Source organism: Mesoplodon bidens, assembly GCF_964165515.1.
Source record: "Mesoplodon bidens genome assembly, chromosome: 15".
Lineage (NCBI taxonomy): Eukaryota > Metazoa > Chordata > Mammalia > Artiodactyla > Ziphiidae > Mesoplodon > Mesoplodon bidens.
This window is the reverse complement of record NC_138171.1, coordinates 43,513,168-43,528,254: the sequence shown is the minus strand read 5'-3', so window position 1 is coordinate 43,528,254 and position 15,087 is coordinate 43,513,168. Positions and strand designations below refer to the sequence as shown.

At 48.5% G+C, this 15,087-nt stretch overlaps 2 protein-coding genes across 3 annotated transcripts in view; one reads left to right on the top strand and one right to left on the bottom strand.

Annotated features, from left to right (window-relative positions):
• Positions 1 to 15,087, bottom strand: part of SEPTIN14 (septin 14) — a gene marked incomplete at both ends in the record, with an annotated part of 563,121 nt that overhangs the window by 182,053 nt on the left and 365,981 nt on the right. The window lies entirely within an intron of this gene.
• SUMF2 (sulfatase modifying factor 2) lies at positions 109 to 15,073 on the top strand. 2 transcript variants are annotated; one of them, XM_081256314.1, is made up of 9 exons: positions 109 to 1,206; positions 4,693 to 4,849; positions 8,005 to 8,119; positions 8,553 to 8,597; positions 8,963 to 9,113; positions 10,346 to 10,401; positions 12,569 to 12,653; positions 12,834 to 12,978; positions 14,241 to 15,073. In XM_081256314.1, the coding sequence occupies exons 1-9, from the start codon at positions 1,062 to 1,064 to the stop codon at positions 14,323 to 14,325; spliced, it is 984 nt and encodes a 327-aa protein (XP_081112440.1). In that variant the 5' UTR covers positions 109 to 1,061; the 3' UTR covers positions 14,326 to 15,073. The 2 variants fall into 2 exon arrangements, with proteins under 2 accessions (XP_081112440.1, XP_081112441.1); XM_081256315.1 differs by lacking the exon at positions 12,834 to 12,978.

The following is a 15,087-nucleotide window of genomic DNA, read 5'->3' as shown; positions in this document are numbered from 1 at the left end:
ATTCTTCTAATGAATGTATTTTAATTTATCTCCAATAATTCCCCATCATTAAGCATTTAAGTCTTCCATTTTTATGCCAGTTATAAATAAGACTTAAGTAACTTAAGGTTTTGAAAGCATTCCTGCTTCCTTAGTATAAATCCTTTTGAGCAGGGGTCCCCCCAACCCCTGGGCGGAGGACCAGTACTGTTCAGCGGCCTGTTAGGAACCAGGCCGCACAGCAGGTGAGCAGGGAGCAAGCAAGCAAAGCTTCATTTGCTGCTCCCCATCGCTTGCATGACTGCCTGAACCATCCCCCGCCCCCCCCCCGAAAAACTCTTCCACGAAACCAGTCCTGGTGCCAAAAAGGTTGGGGACAGCTGCTTTTGAGTAAAAAAAACTGTTGGATAAATTGGACTTTTCATGCTTTTGAAGTAGCCTTGCTAAACTGCTTCCCAGAAATGTTACGTTGTAGTGAGTAGAAAGATGGAAATAGAGTCAAGGGAGTTGAAAGAGCTGCAAGTCTAAAGGCAAAATAGGAAAGGCAGAGGTTAAATACATGGCTGAAGGCGTAGTGACTGAGGACCAGGTGAGGTAAGAGATTTTCAGGCAAGATGGTATTTTTGCACCTCGGAACCTTGCTTAGGCTGATATCCCTTCCAAACCCTCTAGTGTCCTATTTTCCTCACCCAAATTACTGTTCTCTTCTACATGTTGCTACAAAATACAGTAGGTATATTTGAAGACGTTGAAAGGGAAGTTGTGTTGCTTAGCTTTGCGTTTTGAGGACTTCGTAGTTGCCTACAGTGAGCATACAATAAATTGGAAGTTGAAACGTTTTCTGTGATCTTGCGGTGGTACTCCAGGGCACAAAAGGGAAGGAGATCAGTCCGTCCAAATGTTCACAAGCTAAAGAAGGGGCTTCTGGAATGGCAGGGTCTTTAACCCCAACGCCGAGAAAATTGCCTTCTTTTAATTACCTGGCCCGGCAACACTGGAGCTTCGGCCCCAGGACTAATTTCTAGGTGGGGCCGCGTAGAGGAGCAGTGCGCACGCGTGCGCAGGGCACGGCCGCCGACGTGATGCGCGCGGCGCGCGTGCGCAGCGGGCCCGCACGGTGGCGCGTCTTCTCGTGGGGCTCCAGGGGTCGTCTTCTCGGCATGGGCACCTCGTTGTCGCCGCTGCTGACTCTGCTGTCGCTCCTCTCCGGCCCGTGGCTCGAACTAGGTCAGTGTGCTGGCCTGCCCGACTGCCCCTGGCTCCGTTCGGCCCTGGAGGCAGGAGAAAAGGGGTGGGGCCCTCGGCCCCTGCGGGGAAAGGGACGATGGCCGGTCTGCCAGCGTCCTGCGCTATCTTGCAGCGGCCGGAGGTCTCTCCCAGAGGCGGCCAACTTGGCGAGGTGTATCTCACTTCTTTTTTACTTTTAACGTATTATTCTGGATTTTTTTTTTTTTTTTTTGAGGTATGCGGGCCTCTCACTGTTGTGACCTCTCCCGTTGCGGAGCGCAGGCTCAGCGGCCATGGCTGACGGGCCTAGCCGCTCCGCAGCATGTGGGATCTTCCCGGACCGGGGCACGAATCCGTGTCCCCTGCATCGGCAGGCGGACTCTCAACCACTGCGCCACCAGGGAAGCCCTATTCTGGGTTCTTTTGAGCATAAAAAAAGAATAAAACGATCCTCTCCCGTCCACCACGTACCCGTTGCCTAGTTTAAACGTTTGCCAATTTATGGCTTTAATCTTGCTTCTTTGGGACCCTTCCCACTTTCTCTTTCCCCTGGGAAATTCATTTTGGGGTGAATTGAGGCACGATACAATTTTATTCCTCAATATTTAACTTGAATAGCCAAAAAGACAAGAAGTCACGGGAAAAAAAGTATCACTCACTTTCCCACCTAAAAAATTAATTAACCGTACTCCTTAACACCATTAAACATCCAGTTAGTGTTCAAGTTCACCTACTGTAAATGTTTTAAAATTATAGTTTACTTGTTGAATTAGTGTCTAAATAAAATTCATATATTGCTAGTGTGTGTGTGTGTGTGTTTTGTTTTGTTTTGGCTGTGTTGGGTCTTCATTGCTACGCGTGGGCTTTAGTTGCCGCTAGCCGGGGGCTACTCTCTTCGTTGTAGTGTCCCGGCTTTTCATTGCGGTGGCTTGTCTTGTTGTGAAGCACGGGCTCTAGGCTCATGGCCTTCAGTAGTTGTGGCACGCAGGCTCAGTGGCTGTGGCTCAAGGGCTTTAGAGCACAGGTTTAGTAGTTGTGGCGCACGGGCTTAGTTGCTATGTGGCATGTGAGATCTTCCTAGACCAGGGATCGAACCTGTCTCCCTGCATTGGCAGGCAGATTCAAACCACTGCACCACCAGGGAAGTCTCTGTGTGTTGTTTGTTAACTCCCTTTTAATCTGAGAATTTCCTGCTTTCTTTATTCCAACCTCACCCCCCTTAAAGTGGACGAAATCATGTGTGAGTGTGTCAGAATGAGAATGAGAAAAGGGCCAAAGATGGGATACTGGGGAACATGAAAAGATGTGGACTCTGCCTTTAGGGAAATTATAGTACTTAGACACTGTTAGGTAGAAACATAACAAAATAGTATGTCAAGCCAGAGAAGTGTCACCTTTTGGAAATAGCACTGACCTGGAAGTAAGGAGACCTGGGTTTTTCCTGTTAACTAGCTCTTTAAGTCATTTCCCTTTTGGGTTTTGGTTTCCTCCTGTCATATGAGGGGGTTGAAATAAAGATCCTTTTATTTTATTTTTTTTGCGGTACATGGGCCTCTCACTATTGTGGCCTCTCCCGTTGCGGAGCACAGGCTCCGGACGCGCAGGCTCAGCGGCCATGGCTCACGAGCCCAGCCGCTCCGCGGCATGTGGGATCTTTCCGGACTGGGGCACGAACCCGCGTCCGCTGCATTGGCAGGCGGACGCTCAACCACTGCGCCACCAGGGAAGCCCAAGGTCCTTTTAATTCTATGATTTTTGGAGGTATCCAAACAGCAAGTGTAAAGCAGTTCATTCAGTCATTTGATGATAATTACTGTGCACTTGTGCTAGGTGCCAGGGATACACTGGCAAAACAGATGTAGTTCTTTTCTTTCTGGAGCATATGATATAATGGTGAAAATCACTACGAATTGATAAGAGTTCAAACAAGTGAAAAGGAAGAGTCAGAGAAACGTGCGCAGTAGTATGGGTAGAAAGTTGATAGATGTATTTCAGAGTATAGTGTCTAGATTTATCTCGCTGGGACAAAAGGCTGTCGTGCAGAATAGAGAGGTAAGGAAAGGAACTAAACATTTGTTGAAAACCTACTGGGACTTACCTGGTGGTCCAGTGGTTAAGACTCTGTGCTCCCAGCGACTTCCCTGGTGGCGCAGTGGTTAAGAATCCGCCTGCCAATGTAGGGGACACGGGTTCGAGCCCTGGTTTGGGAAGATCCCACATGCCGCGGAGCAACTAAGCCCGAGTGCCACAACTACTGAGCCTGTGCTCTGGAGCCTGTGAGCCACAACTACTGAGCCTGTGTGCTGCAACTACTGAAGCCCATGCACCTAGAGCCCGTGCTCTGCAACAAGAGAAGCCACCCTATGAGAAGCCCGCACACCACAACAAAGAGTAACCCCCGCTGACCGCAACTAGAGAAAGCCCGCGCACAGCAACGAAGACCCAACGCAGTCAAAAATAATAAATAAATAAATTTTTTTAAAAAAAGACTGTGCTCCCAATTCGGGGGGCCTGGGTTCGATCCTTGGTCAGGGAACTAGATCCCACATGTATACTGCAACTAAGAGTTTGCATGCTGCAACTAAGACCCGGCACAACCAAATAAAATTAATTAAAAAAAAAAAGAAAACCTACCACGTGCTAAATATTTCACACATTATTTTAATACAGCCAGGCATTTGAGTTAGGTATTATCCTCATTTTGTACATGAAGAAATTGAAATCCAGACTAAGTAATTTGCCCAAGGTCACCCAGCAAATTAAGTGACAGAACAAGAATTTAAAGCCAAATTTTTTTTTTTTTTTTTTTTTTTTTTTGCTGTACGCGGGCCTCTCACTGCTGTGGCCTCTCCCGTTGCGGAGCACAGGCTCCGGACACACAGGCTCCGCGGCCATGGCTCGCGGGCCCAGCCGCTGCGCGGCATGTGGGATCTTCCGGGATAGGGGCACGAACCCGTGTCCCCTGCATCGGCAGGCGGACTCTCAACCACTGCGCCACCAGGGAAGCCCTAAAGCCAAATTTTTTTAAAATAAATTTATTTATTTAACTTTGGCTGCATTGGGTCTTCGTTGCTGCACGTGGTCTTTCTCTAGTTGCAGCGAGCGCGGGCTATTCTTCATTGTGGTGTGCGGGCTTCTCATTGCGGTGGCTTCTTTTGTTGTGGAGCACGGGCTCTAGGCATGCGGGCTTCAGTAGTTGTGGCGCAAGGGTTCAGTAGCTGTGGCTTGCGGGCTCTAGAGTGCAGGCTCAGTAGTTGTGGCACACGGGCTTAGTTGCTCCGCGGCATGTGGGATCTTCCCGGACCAGGGCTCGAACCCATGTCCCCTGCAATGGCAAGCAGATTCTTAACCACTTCGCCACCAGGGAAGTCCTAAAGCCAAATTTTTTAAGCCTCCATTGTTTTTTTCATTATAGCATTATGAGTTACATATGATCCAAATATTGCCACTTCTTTTATATATATTCGACTCTTTTTTTCTCTGCAGGGAATGGGCAGATGACCAACATGGTCCAGCTACCAGGTGGGAGATTCCAGATGGGAACAAATTCACCAGATGGCAGAGATGGTGAAGGACCTGTCCGGGAGGTGACAGTAAAACCCTTTGCCATCGACATATTTCCTGTCACCAACAAAGACTTCAGGTACATCCAGTGTTCCTCCAGGAGAAGTAAAGGCTATTCTAATCTTCATAATACTTAAAAGGAGATTAGCTTGTTCACTACCACATATCATCTTTGCAATGGTACAGTGAGATAAGTGTTATCTACGTTTTTAAGATGAAGAATCTGAAGTCCAGGGACTTCCCTAGTGGCACAGTGATTAAGAATCTGCCTGCCAATGCAGGGGGACAGGTTCGATCCCTGGTCCGGGAAGATCCCACATGCCACGGAGCAACTAAGCCCGTGCGCCACAACTACTGAGCCTGTGCTCTAGAGCCCACGATCCACAACTACTGAAGCCCTCACACCGAGAGCCCATGCTCCGCAACAAAGAGAAGCCACTGCAATGAGAAGCCCGCGCACCACAACAAAGAGTAGCCCCCGCTCACCGCAACTAGAGAAAGTCCTCGTGCAGCAATGAAGACCCAACGCAGCCAAAATTAAAAAAAAAAAAAAAAGTATCTGAAGTCCAAAGTTTCTGTTAGTGGCAGAGCTGGGCCTGGAACTCAGATCCTCTGACTCTTGAGCCAGTGGATTGCCCAGTGTACTGGACATAGCGCTGAGAAATATGGGCAGAAGTCAGACACTCAACAGAAACCTCTGCAACAGGGGAGAAGAAATTGGGAGAAGGGTCATAGTAGCTGAGAGTCCCTTAAATTCCCTTTACATTTACTTAGGGAAATGGCATTGTTTCCAGAATCAAACATTTTGGTTCCAGCTTAATCTAAGAAGCCATGCTGAGCTACGTCAGTGTCCCCAAGGTGATATGTTTTGGGTAGGCCAAAGTAGAAAATGATCCAGGACATATCTATAACTTACCTTCAAATGGTAGAGGAGGGAGTATATAGGGAGGAGAGGGAAAGGAAGAGGAGGGGATGGGAAGACAATAAAGCAAATGTGAGAAATGACTTAAATGTTACATTTGTGGACTTAAAACTTTTCAGGATAAAAAGTTTTGGGGAAAATTTGATTCAGGAGACACAGGCTGAAATAAGCACAAGGATTGTCAGTATACTCCTCAAGCCCTTTGACTCATTGGTTCCACCTCTAGGGATTTGTCTTGAAGAATTAAAAGTTGTCCAAAAACATTTAGCTAAAAAACGTTTAGCTATTGATACAATGCGAATACATTTACAATGTCATCTTGTAAACAAATGTTAACAATTTTAGGATCACTTAAACATATTGTATCAATATAACAGACTACTTAGCAGCCCTTAAAAAATCCTGTTGTCAAAAAGAGATAGTTCTGAAGTGTTAAGTGAAGAAAGTAAGTTACAAGATACTAAATAAGGTATGATCCCATTTTTTAAAACTATATGTATAGAATGTATATGCATTAAGAAAGACCTGGAAGATGCAACATGGCATTAGGTGACATATTCTGCTCATGTTTTTGTGACTTCCAAAGGAAAATAATTACAGGAAGCACCTTCTGAAAGCTATTTAAAAATCCTTGGTTGTGGGGTGAAGGGGGAGAGAATATGGACAGGTATATCTTAGTTGGTGTGATAATGGATGATTTCAGTTTTTTTCTTTTTACCTACCTCTATTTCCTTGTTCTTCTATAATATGATGTTATATATGCTTTAAAAAATATTTTTAAACAGGAAAGTTATTAAAATCAAAGGAGAAATCACTTCTGATCAGGCTTGCACCACATCATGACAACCAGAAATAGCTAGCTAGGTAGATGCATTCTTTTTTTTTTTAATTTAATTTTATTTATTTATTTTTGACTGTGTTGGGTCTTTGTTGCTGCGTGTAGACTTTCTCTAGTTGTGGCCAGCGGGAGCTACTCTTCATTGCGTAGGCTTCTCATTGCGGTGGCTTCTCTTGTTGCGGAGCACAGGCTCTAGGTGCGCAGTTTTCAGTAGTTGTGGCTTGCGGGCTCTAGGGCGCAGGCTCAGTAGTTGTGGCGCACGGGCTTAGTTGCTCCGCGGCATGTGGGATCTTCCCGGACCAGGGCTTGAACCCGTGTCCCCTGCATTGGCAGGTGGATTCTTAACCACTGTGCCACCAGGGAAGCCCTAGATGCATTCTTTTATATTTTAAATTGACCTTTTATATTATGGAAATATAATGTCACCTCCAGTAAGCCCCGAAACTTTGCTTAGAACCCATAATCTGTCTTTGCCTCTCTGGTAAAAGAGTCTCAAACCGTTCAGGTGGTCAGAGGTCGGTAAATAGCTATTGCTACCAAATCTCATCTCCTCCTCCATTCTCAATGCCCCTTTGATGGGTGAACAATGTCTTCTCATATCAGAGGTCTGGCACAGATGGAGTACTCTTAGCCCAGTGAAAACAATCCATCTTACCCTGGAAATCTGCTTGCTGAAATTTGCTCAGCCATACCAAACTATATAAAAATCCATTCTAAAACCTCGGCAAGTCATTTTTGTTTGACTCAACCTCCCTCATCTGTTAGAGGGAGATAATAACCCCTGTTCTGCCTCCCTCCTGTGATTGCTGTGACATTAGGTATGTGACGAAGACCTTTCCGAAGAGAGACCCATTCCCACCCTTGAATCTCCTCAGTAGCTTTATTCATTATCTCCAAAAACTGGAGGTAACCCAGATGACCTGCAACTGGTGAATGGATAAATAAAATATGGCCTATACATGCAATGAAATACTACTCAGCAATGAAAGGCAACAAACTGCAAAAAAAAAAAAAAGGAACAGGGATGAATCTTGGAAGCAGTATGCTAAGTGAAAGAAGCCAGACCCCCAAAACTACATACTACTGTATCATTCAATTTATGTGAATTTATATTCTGGGAAAGGCAAAACTATAGAGACAAACAACAGATCAGTGGTTGCAGAGGCATAGAGGAATTTTGGGGGGTGGTTGATGGAACTGCTCTGTATCTTGATAGTGATAGTGACTACATACTTTGTCACAACTCACAAAACTACACACCAAAAAGAGTGAATTCTGTCTGTGAACTGCACACACAGCAACAGATATTAAAAGAAAACCTGCTCAGGCTCTCAGGTGAATTCCTTGTAGTTCATGAAAATTCTGTGATGTGTGACTAATAGGATAAGGGGGTATGAGGTTTTCTGGAACAGGAGAGGGTGAGGGTGGAGCACAGAACCCCATTAGCTAAACCGTATGAAACATCTCTTTTCAGGGAGTTTGTCAGGGAGAAAAAGTACCAGACAGAGGCTGAGGTGTTTGGGTGGAGCTTTGTCTTTGAGGACCTTGTCTCTGATGAGCTTAGAAACAAAGCAACCCAGAAAATGCAGGTAAGAGAACCTAGGTTTGCAGCTGAGGGGATGGAAGTGGGACCTAGACAGAGAATCCCGTGGGATCTGGGGTCCCCTGGGCCACAGTAGAGAATCAAACCTGAGAACCAGAGGCAGGGAGGAAGCAAGAGAGACCCACCCTGGAAGAGTCAGATGAACACACACTCCCAGGAAGTTCACCCCGTGCTGGTTTCTGTATAGAGAGACTCTGTAAAGATGCAGACACACACAGGGTTCAAGATACTCCCTGGACCAGCAAGAGAACCTCTTGAGAAGCCTCCCTCCAATACGGGTGGTGAGATTTTGGACACAGCCTCACTTGGACCGCCTGAGTCTCAGCCTGAAGTCTCTGCTTTGCCTCCTGGGTATCAGTCAGGAAGGTGCCCTCGCTGGGTCAGAGCATCTTTTTAGTCGTGTTCCTTCCTTTTTGCAGTCTCTCCTCTGGTGGCTTCCAGTGGAAAAGGCATTCTGGAGGCAGGTAAGGGTTGGTTCCTCTACTTTGTTTTCTACCCCTGCTGACTCTTGGGAGGCCTGGCTTCCCTAGACCCTTGCCCATCTAGAAATACTGAGTTTAAAAGGATGACAGAGAAGTTTCAGGGAAGCAGCCAAGCCACCCTGTTTTCTCTGCCCTAATCCTTTTACCCCTGGCCCATCCCATTTCTCCCTTGCGTCTCATGTTTAGTCCTTCATTCTGACTCTGGACCTCTCCTCACTCACCAGGCTCTCTCTTCCCACTTCCTTGCTCCATCTGTGGTAAAAGCTGAACTCAGGTACCCTAAGCCTAGCCTTCCTCAGACTTCCACGAGCTCCCAGAAGCTTGTCTCACTTCATCCTGGCTATCAGCCTGCAGGTCCCGGCTCTGGCATCCGAGAGAAACTGGAGCTCCCGGTGGTACACGTGAGCTGGAATGATGCCCGTGCCTACTGTGCTTGGCGGGGAAAACGGCTGCCCATTGAGGAAGAGTGGGAGTTTGCTGCCCGAGGGGGCTTGAAGGGTATAGAGATGCCAAGCAATTTCCCTTTATTCTTTCTCCCCATCCTGCCTTGCATGGGGGGCTTTAAAGGGTGGGACAGGTTTGTGCTCCCTAGAGCAGTGCTTCTTTTTTTAAAATTTAATTTAATTTATTTATTTTTGGCTGCATTGGGTCTTTGTTGCTGTGCACAGGTTTTCTCTAGTTGCAGCGAGTGGGGACTACTCTTCGTTGCAGTGCGTGGGTTTCTCATTACGGTGGTTTCTCTTGTTGCGGAGCATGGGCTCCAGGCGCACAGGCTTCAGTAGTTGCAGCACATGGGCTCAGTAGTTGTGGCTTGCGGGCTCTAGAGCACAGGCTCTGTAGTTGTGGCGCACGGGCTTAGTTGCTCCGCGGCATGTGGGATCTTCCCGGACCAGGGCTTGAACCCGTGTCCCCTGCATTGGCAGGCAGATTCTTAACCACTGCGCCACCAGGGAAGCCCCGAGCAGTGCTTCTTACACTGTGTAGTGATGGACCAGTTGTTGTTGGTGTTATTTCTAATCCATCTCAGAACAATACTTCCATAAAATAGCATAAAAATTAGTAACTGGAAAATGGAATGAAAAAAACAGACATATATTTTTTTAATTATTGGAGAGTCTACAGACATGTTCCATTTCAATAAGTATAATCAGAACAACATAGCATAGGAAAAAGAAAAGGATTACCTATACTGTATACCTTTTCCATAGCTGTATAGGGATTAATATAACATTGCTGTTTACTTATAACTTTGTTAGTTTGCAATCCTAGCTAAACAGAAAGTTAGAGTGAAATAGCAATTTCCCATATTCAACACCTCTACACAGTCTTTGAATGAACACTGGCTATACCAATAGTCAAAGTCATTAATGTGATAAATGAGGTTGCTTGTTCATTTATCCAGTCTAAGTGTAAAGAACAAGTTTCTCAATGCTTACTCTCAATTTCTGTACTTATCCCAGCATGAGCTGGTAACAGATAGTTTGCAGAATGGCATTGTTCAGAACCACACCTAGAATTGTCCTGTCCTGGAGCAAATCAGAAGCCAGGGCCTCCAAGTGCAATACTGTGAGTGGAAGGGAGGGGTGTGTGGGAAGTAAAAGTAAGTAATCTTACTCTTCTGTTCTCATCACTTCCTCACTTCCTTTCGGTTGCCTCGCTCTTTCTGCCTTTCCCTTCTTCCCCAACTCCTCACCTCTCCCTCCTCCGCTGTCTCCTTGCCCTCCTGGCAGGTCAGGTTTACCCCTGGGGAAACGAGTTCCAGCCAAACCGCACCAACCTGTGGCAGGTAAGACACACATTCCTCACTCCTGTCCCTTCTCAGAGTGTTGATTGAGACCTGCTGTGGGCTAGACACTGTGTTAGGCTGTGGGACTCAGAGGCCTTTGTGTTCTAATGGAACTGAAAGCTGGTAAAGGGGTAAAGCAGAAGACAACGTGGTGGGGCTATATAGTGAAGACGTGCAGCGTGTGCTGGGGGGTGTGCTGGGAGTGTGCTCTCTTGTGCTGCAGGAGCAGGGCGTGACTTCACGGTGAACATGCCGTTTGAGCTGACTGAACTGGAGTTTACCACGAGAAAAGTGGACGAAATAACATGCATGTCAGCAGTGCATTAGGAAAGGGTGCCGTGTGTTCAGAGACATGCCAGACTCGGAGAGGCTAGCGCACAGGGAAACAGGAGGTACAGGAGATGAAGTAGGCAGTGGATTGGAGGCAGATTATGAAGGACCAGGGGTGCCAAGACGTGGTTTTAGATTTTACCCTCCAGGCAGTGGGGAGCCGACAGAGGTCTTGAAACAGGGGAGCGACAACAATGACAACAATCATTTTGATTTGGGGGATGCTGATTGTTGAAAATCTGCGTGGGATCAAATGAAGTAGAGCTGTAGGAGGTCTCTGAATCCGAGGCTGCGGCCATGGCCCGGGGATGTGAACACTTGCATGAAGTGGAAGTGAAATCGAGAGGAAGCCAGGTGGGAGACGCCTGCCTGAGGGGAGAGACAGGGTTTGGTACTCTGCCAAACATGGAGGAGTGGAAGAGAGAAGGACTCAAGCATGAATCCAAGCTTGGGCAAGAGGGTGCTGGTGTGACCATTATCCAGTATAGATAATATGCATGTTGGGGGTCAGAAGGATAGAACTTGGTCAGTTTAGGATCAGTCTAGCTTAAGCTGCCTTTGGGTCATGGATATGCTCAGTAAGAGGTTGAAAGTATGAGTTTGGAGCTTAGGACAGAGGTCTGGGTCAGAGCAACTGGTTTGGAGTCAACAGCATACACTGTAGGCAGGAATGACATCCCCCAGGGGGACTCTGCAGCATGAGGGGAGCCCAGCACCAGCATTTTAGGGTGAAGCCTTGAAAAGGGCTTGAGGGGTAGACTGACCTTTTAGATGATCTTGGGATCAGAGCTTTGCAAAAAGTCTGATCTGATTTATTCACCATGGGATCTTTGATAAATTAACTGTTTTGAGTCTCAGTTGCTAGCTTTTTTTTTGGCTGCGTTGGGTCACCGTTGCGGTGTGCGGGCTTCTCATTGCGGTGGCTTCTCTTGTGGTGGTGCATGGGCTCTAGGAGTGTGGGCTTCAGTAGTTGTGGCACATGGGCTCAGTAGTTGTGGCTTGTGGGCTCTAGAGTGCAGACTCAGTAGTTGTGGCACACAGGCTTAGTTGCACTGTGGCATGTGGGATCTTCTCGGACCAGGGCTCGAACCCGTGTCTCCTGCATTGGCAGGTGGATTCTTAACCACTACACCACCAGGGAAGTCCCAGTTGCTAGCTTTTTAAAGGGAGAAAATACTTGCCTCACAACCTGGTCAGGACTAAAGACATAGATGTAGCAGCCCTAGCACATAGTTGGCGATGAGTAAATTGTAGCCCCTTCCTCTTCCCTTTCATAAGATCAGCCTCCATAGAGCAGGGGCAAATGAACTCCAATTTCAATGAGAAGCAGAATGAACAAGTTGAACAAATTGCGTCAGCAAATACAGGTTACTTTTCCAGAATTTTGGCGGTAAAAAGCAGGAGGTGAGGAAGGCAGGGTCAGAGCAGATGAGGGAGAGTTAAGCCTGTTGGTGGTAGAAGGGAAAGCGATGGTACAGGGGAGCACAGGATGAGCGTCTCGTTCCTGAGGAGACGGGTGCAGGTCATGGAGGAGGGGAGGCAGAGCCTTTCTTCTCAAGGCACATGGGGAGGAAGTTGAGAAGGTGGGAGTGGGGCAGGCTGGTGTGGACACAGGGGAAACGACACACTTCCTAATCCAGCCAGGAGGTCATGGTGGAGGACATGAGGCAGCTGGTTTGGGAGCTCAGGGTGGGAACCTCGGGTCACTGCCCCGTGCCCTTCCCCTACCCCAGAGGATACTGCAAGATGGCCTTGGTTTAAACTCCTCTGGGCAGGTGGGAGCAGCTGCCTTGGGATGGGATGGTAAATCTTTGAGCCTAAATTTCTCCCCCCTCAGGGAAAGTTCCCCCAGGGCGACAAGGCTGAGGATGGCTTCCACGGAGTCTCCCCGGTGAACGCTTTCCCCCCACAGAACAACTACGGTAAGATTGCCCCTCGGGTTGCTGTCAGCATTCACAGCTCGGCTTCTGTGATGGTCCTGCCTGAAAGATGAGGCGGAGAGAAGCAGCACGGGGAAGCGTTAGCTCCCCAGGGCCGTCGATGGCCAGGAGGGGCGGGGGTGGCGCTCCCCAGCCTGGGCCAGACCTGCCGCTATGCTTCAGGGCTCTCTGACCTCGTGGGCAACGTGTGGGAGTGGACAGCGTCACCATACCAGCCTGCCGACCAGGACATGCGTGTCCTCCGGGGGGCGTCCTGGATCGACACGGCGGATGGCTCTGCCAATCACCGGGCCCGGGTCACCACCAGGTGAGGGGCTCAGTAGCTGGGGGCTGAGGGTCTGGGTCCTGGTCTCCCAGAGCACAGGTGGCACCAGATCTGGCATGGCCGCCGCTGCCGTGCCTCCCCCTCCACTGGGGGCTGTGGGTACAGAAGAGGAAGCAAGCCACACTTGCCATGAAAAGCCAAGAGCCCGGGACTGCTGGTGCCTTTTCCTGCCAGCTGTCAGCACCAAGGCAGACTCTGTGTCCAGCATCTTAATTATGTGGTTTCCCCTCTTGTCCTCCGAGCTAGGCTTGCAGAGAGAGGGAAGTGGAATGGCCACATCGATAGGTCATGGCCAGGGGTCATGGAAATATTGACTCTTCCAACGAGTGTGCACATGAAAAGGCATTTTCTACAACCGTTTTGTTTTACTATCAAGAAAAACTAGGCTCAGGGAGGTCCTGGAGCCTGCTCATTTCACACAGATGGCTAGTGGTGGCACCTGAATGGTGGAGTCCCCGGCTCCCGAGTCCCCTTCTAGGACCTTCCACTTTGTTCATCTGTGGACTTATTTTGGTTAATCTCCCTGCAACTCCTCCTGCTCCTGGGTTCCAGAAGGACTGTCGAGAAGCCACTGTTCCTGTGGCCTCAGAGCGTCAAGTTTGCAGGCGTTTCTTTGATACATTGAGCCCCCTGGATTTTCCTCACCTTTTCCTTTAGGACAAAGTAGTGGAGAAAGTATTGGCCTGGGGACCAGGAAACTGGGTTTGCCACTGATTCTGTTGTGCCACTGAAGCAGTGGTTGGCCTTGGGCAAGACATTTAAATCTTTCTAGTGTCTGACTCTGGGTCTGTGAGATGGTGAACAAAACACACCTTCCAGAGCAGTAAGGGAAATGGCAAATGAAGGAATACATGTGAAACTTCTCTGGAAAGTGTGAGGTACTGATTGGTGCTATGATAGTCTCACTTCTTGCCAGACAGGTTTTTTTCAGCTGAGTTATTCTACACTACCGACAGTCGAAGTTATTACTTGTGGCCTTTCCTTCCTTCCAGTTCAGTCTCTCAGGACCACCCTCACTTCCTCCAGTGTCCCAAGGTCCCTTCTTACCCCTTTCACCCAGGAATGGCACACCCTCAGGCCCTACCCTCACACTAGGTTTCTTTCCAGACTGTGTATGCCCCCCCACCAGTCCCCAGGCGCCCCAGACCACAGCAGGCCCTGGGAGCTGGAGCAGGAGAGTTGGGTAAGGCCCCGGGTCCCTTTCTCAACAAATGTCTATTCTCTCTCCCCTTCTCTGGTGGTAGGATGGGCAATACTCCAGATTCAGCCTCAGACAACCTAGGCTTCCGCTGTGCTTCCAGTGCAGGCCGACCACCTGGGGAGCTGTGAGCAGCCACACAGAGATGAGGAGAGTCCCCCGTGGCACCCGTGGCACTCCCTGGCCACATGCTAAACACAGCCAAACTCGGGACTACGTCCATCCCCTCCCCCATCCTCTGTGGCAGGCACCTCTCCCCGGGACAGGAAAGGACCCTGACCTCCACGGAGGGGCACCACTGTCTCTTGGAGAAGGGGCCCAACTTACTGATTGTGCCCAGGAGCCGGATGTTTCTCTTAGAGGTCAAATATTGACCGTATGGGGGCCACATACTCAAAACAGTTGGGGCACAGTGCTCGGAAAGGCAAGTTGTGAAAAAATTTTAAATCTGCTCCCTCCTCCTTTCTCGCTGTCTGACCCAGGGACCTGACATTGTTTGCTCAAGGCAGAGTTTCCCCAGGTCTCCTTGTTTTCCCAGCAAGTTGCTGTAGAAGGAAAATGATTCCTTCATTTGCCTTATTTGTGGGGTTTCATGCACCTCGGAGGGAACCTAGTTTCCACCGTATGTGAAATGCGGTTCTGTGGGCTCTTTAAAGCACAGTCAGTCTTAAAAGGGTCTAGGAGAACGACGGATTTACCAGGCGCATGGGAGACACAGAGTGAATAATACTCCACAAAGACAAACAGCAGAAGCTTCCCTTTCTATTATTAATTATGTAAGGGCTGCCCTATGCCTCTAAAAACATGGCCCCAGAGAAGAACCTGCTCCCGTGGTGTCACTGGACTTTGTGAGGTCAGTAAAATCTCCTGTGATTGCGATTCTCAGACTGTTC

Coding starts and splice junctions, on each gene's coding strand:
- SUMF2 (XM_081256314.1), top strand. CDS start 1,062: ATGCGCGCGGCGCGCGTGCGCAGCGGGCCCGCACGGTGGCGCGTCTTC. Junction 8,598..8,962: donor AAAAGGCATTCTGGAGGCAG/GTAAGGGTTGGT, acceptor CCTGGCTATCAG/CCTGCAGGTCCCGGCTCTGG. Junction 12,654..12,833: donor CCCCCCACAGAACAACTACG/GTAAGATTGCCC, acceptor GCTATGCTTCAG/GGCTCTCTGACCTCGTGGGC.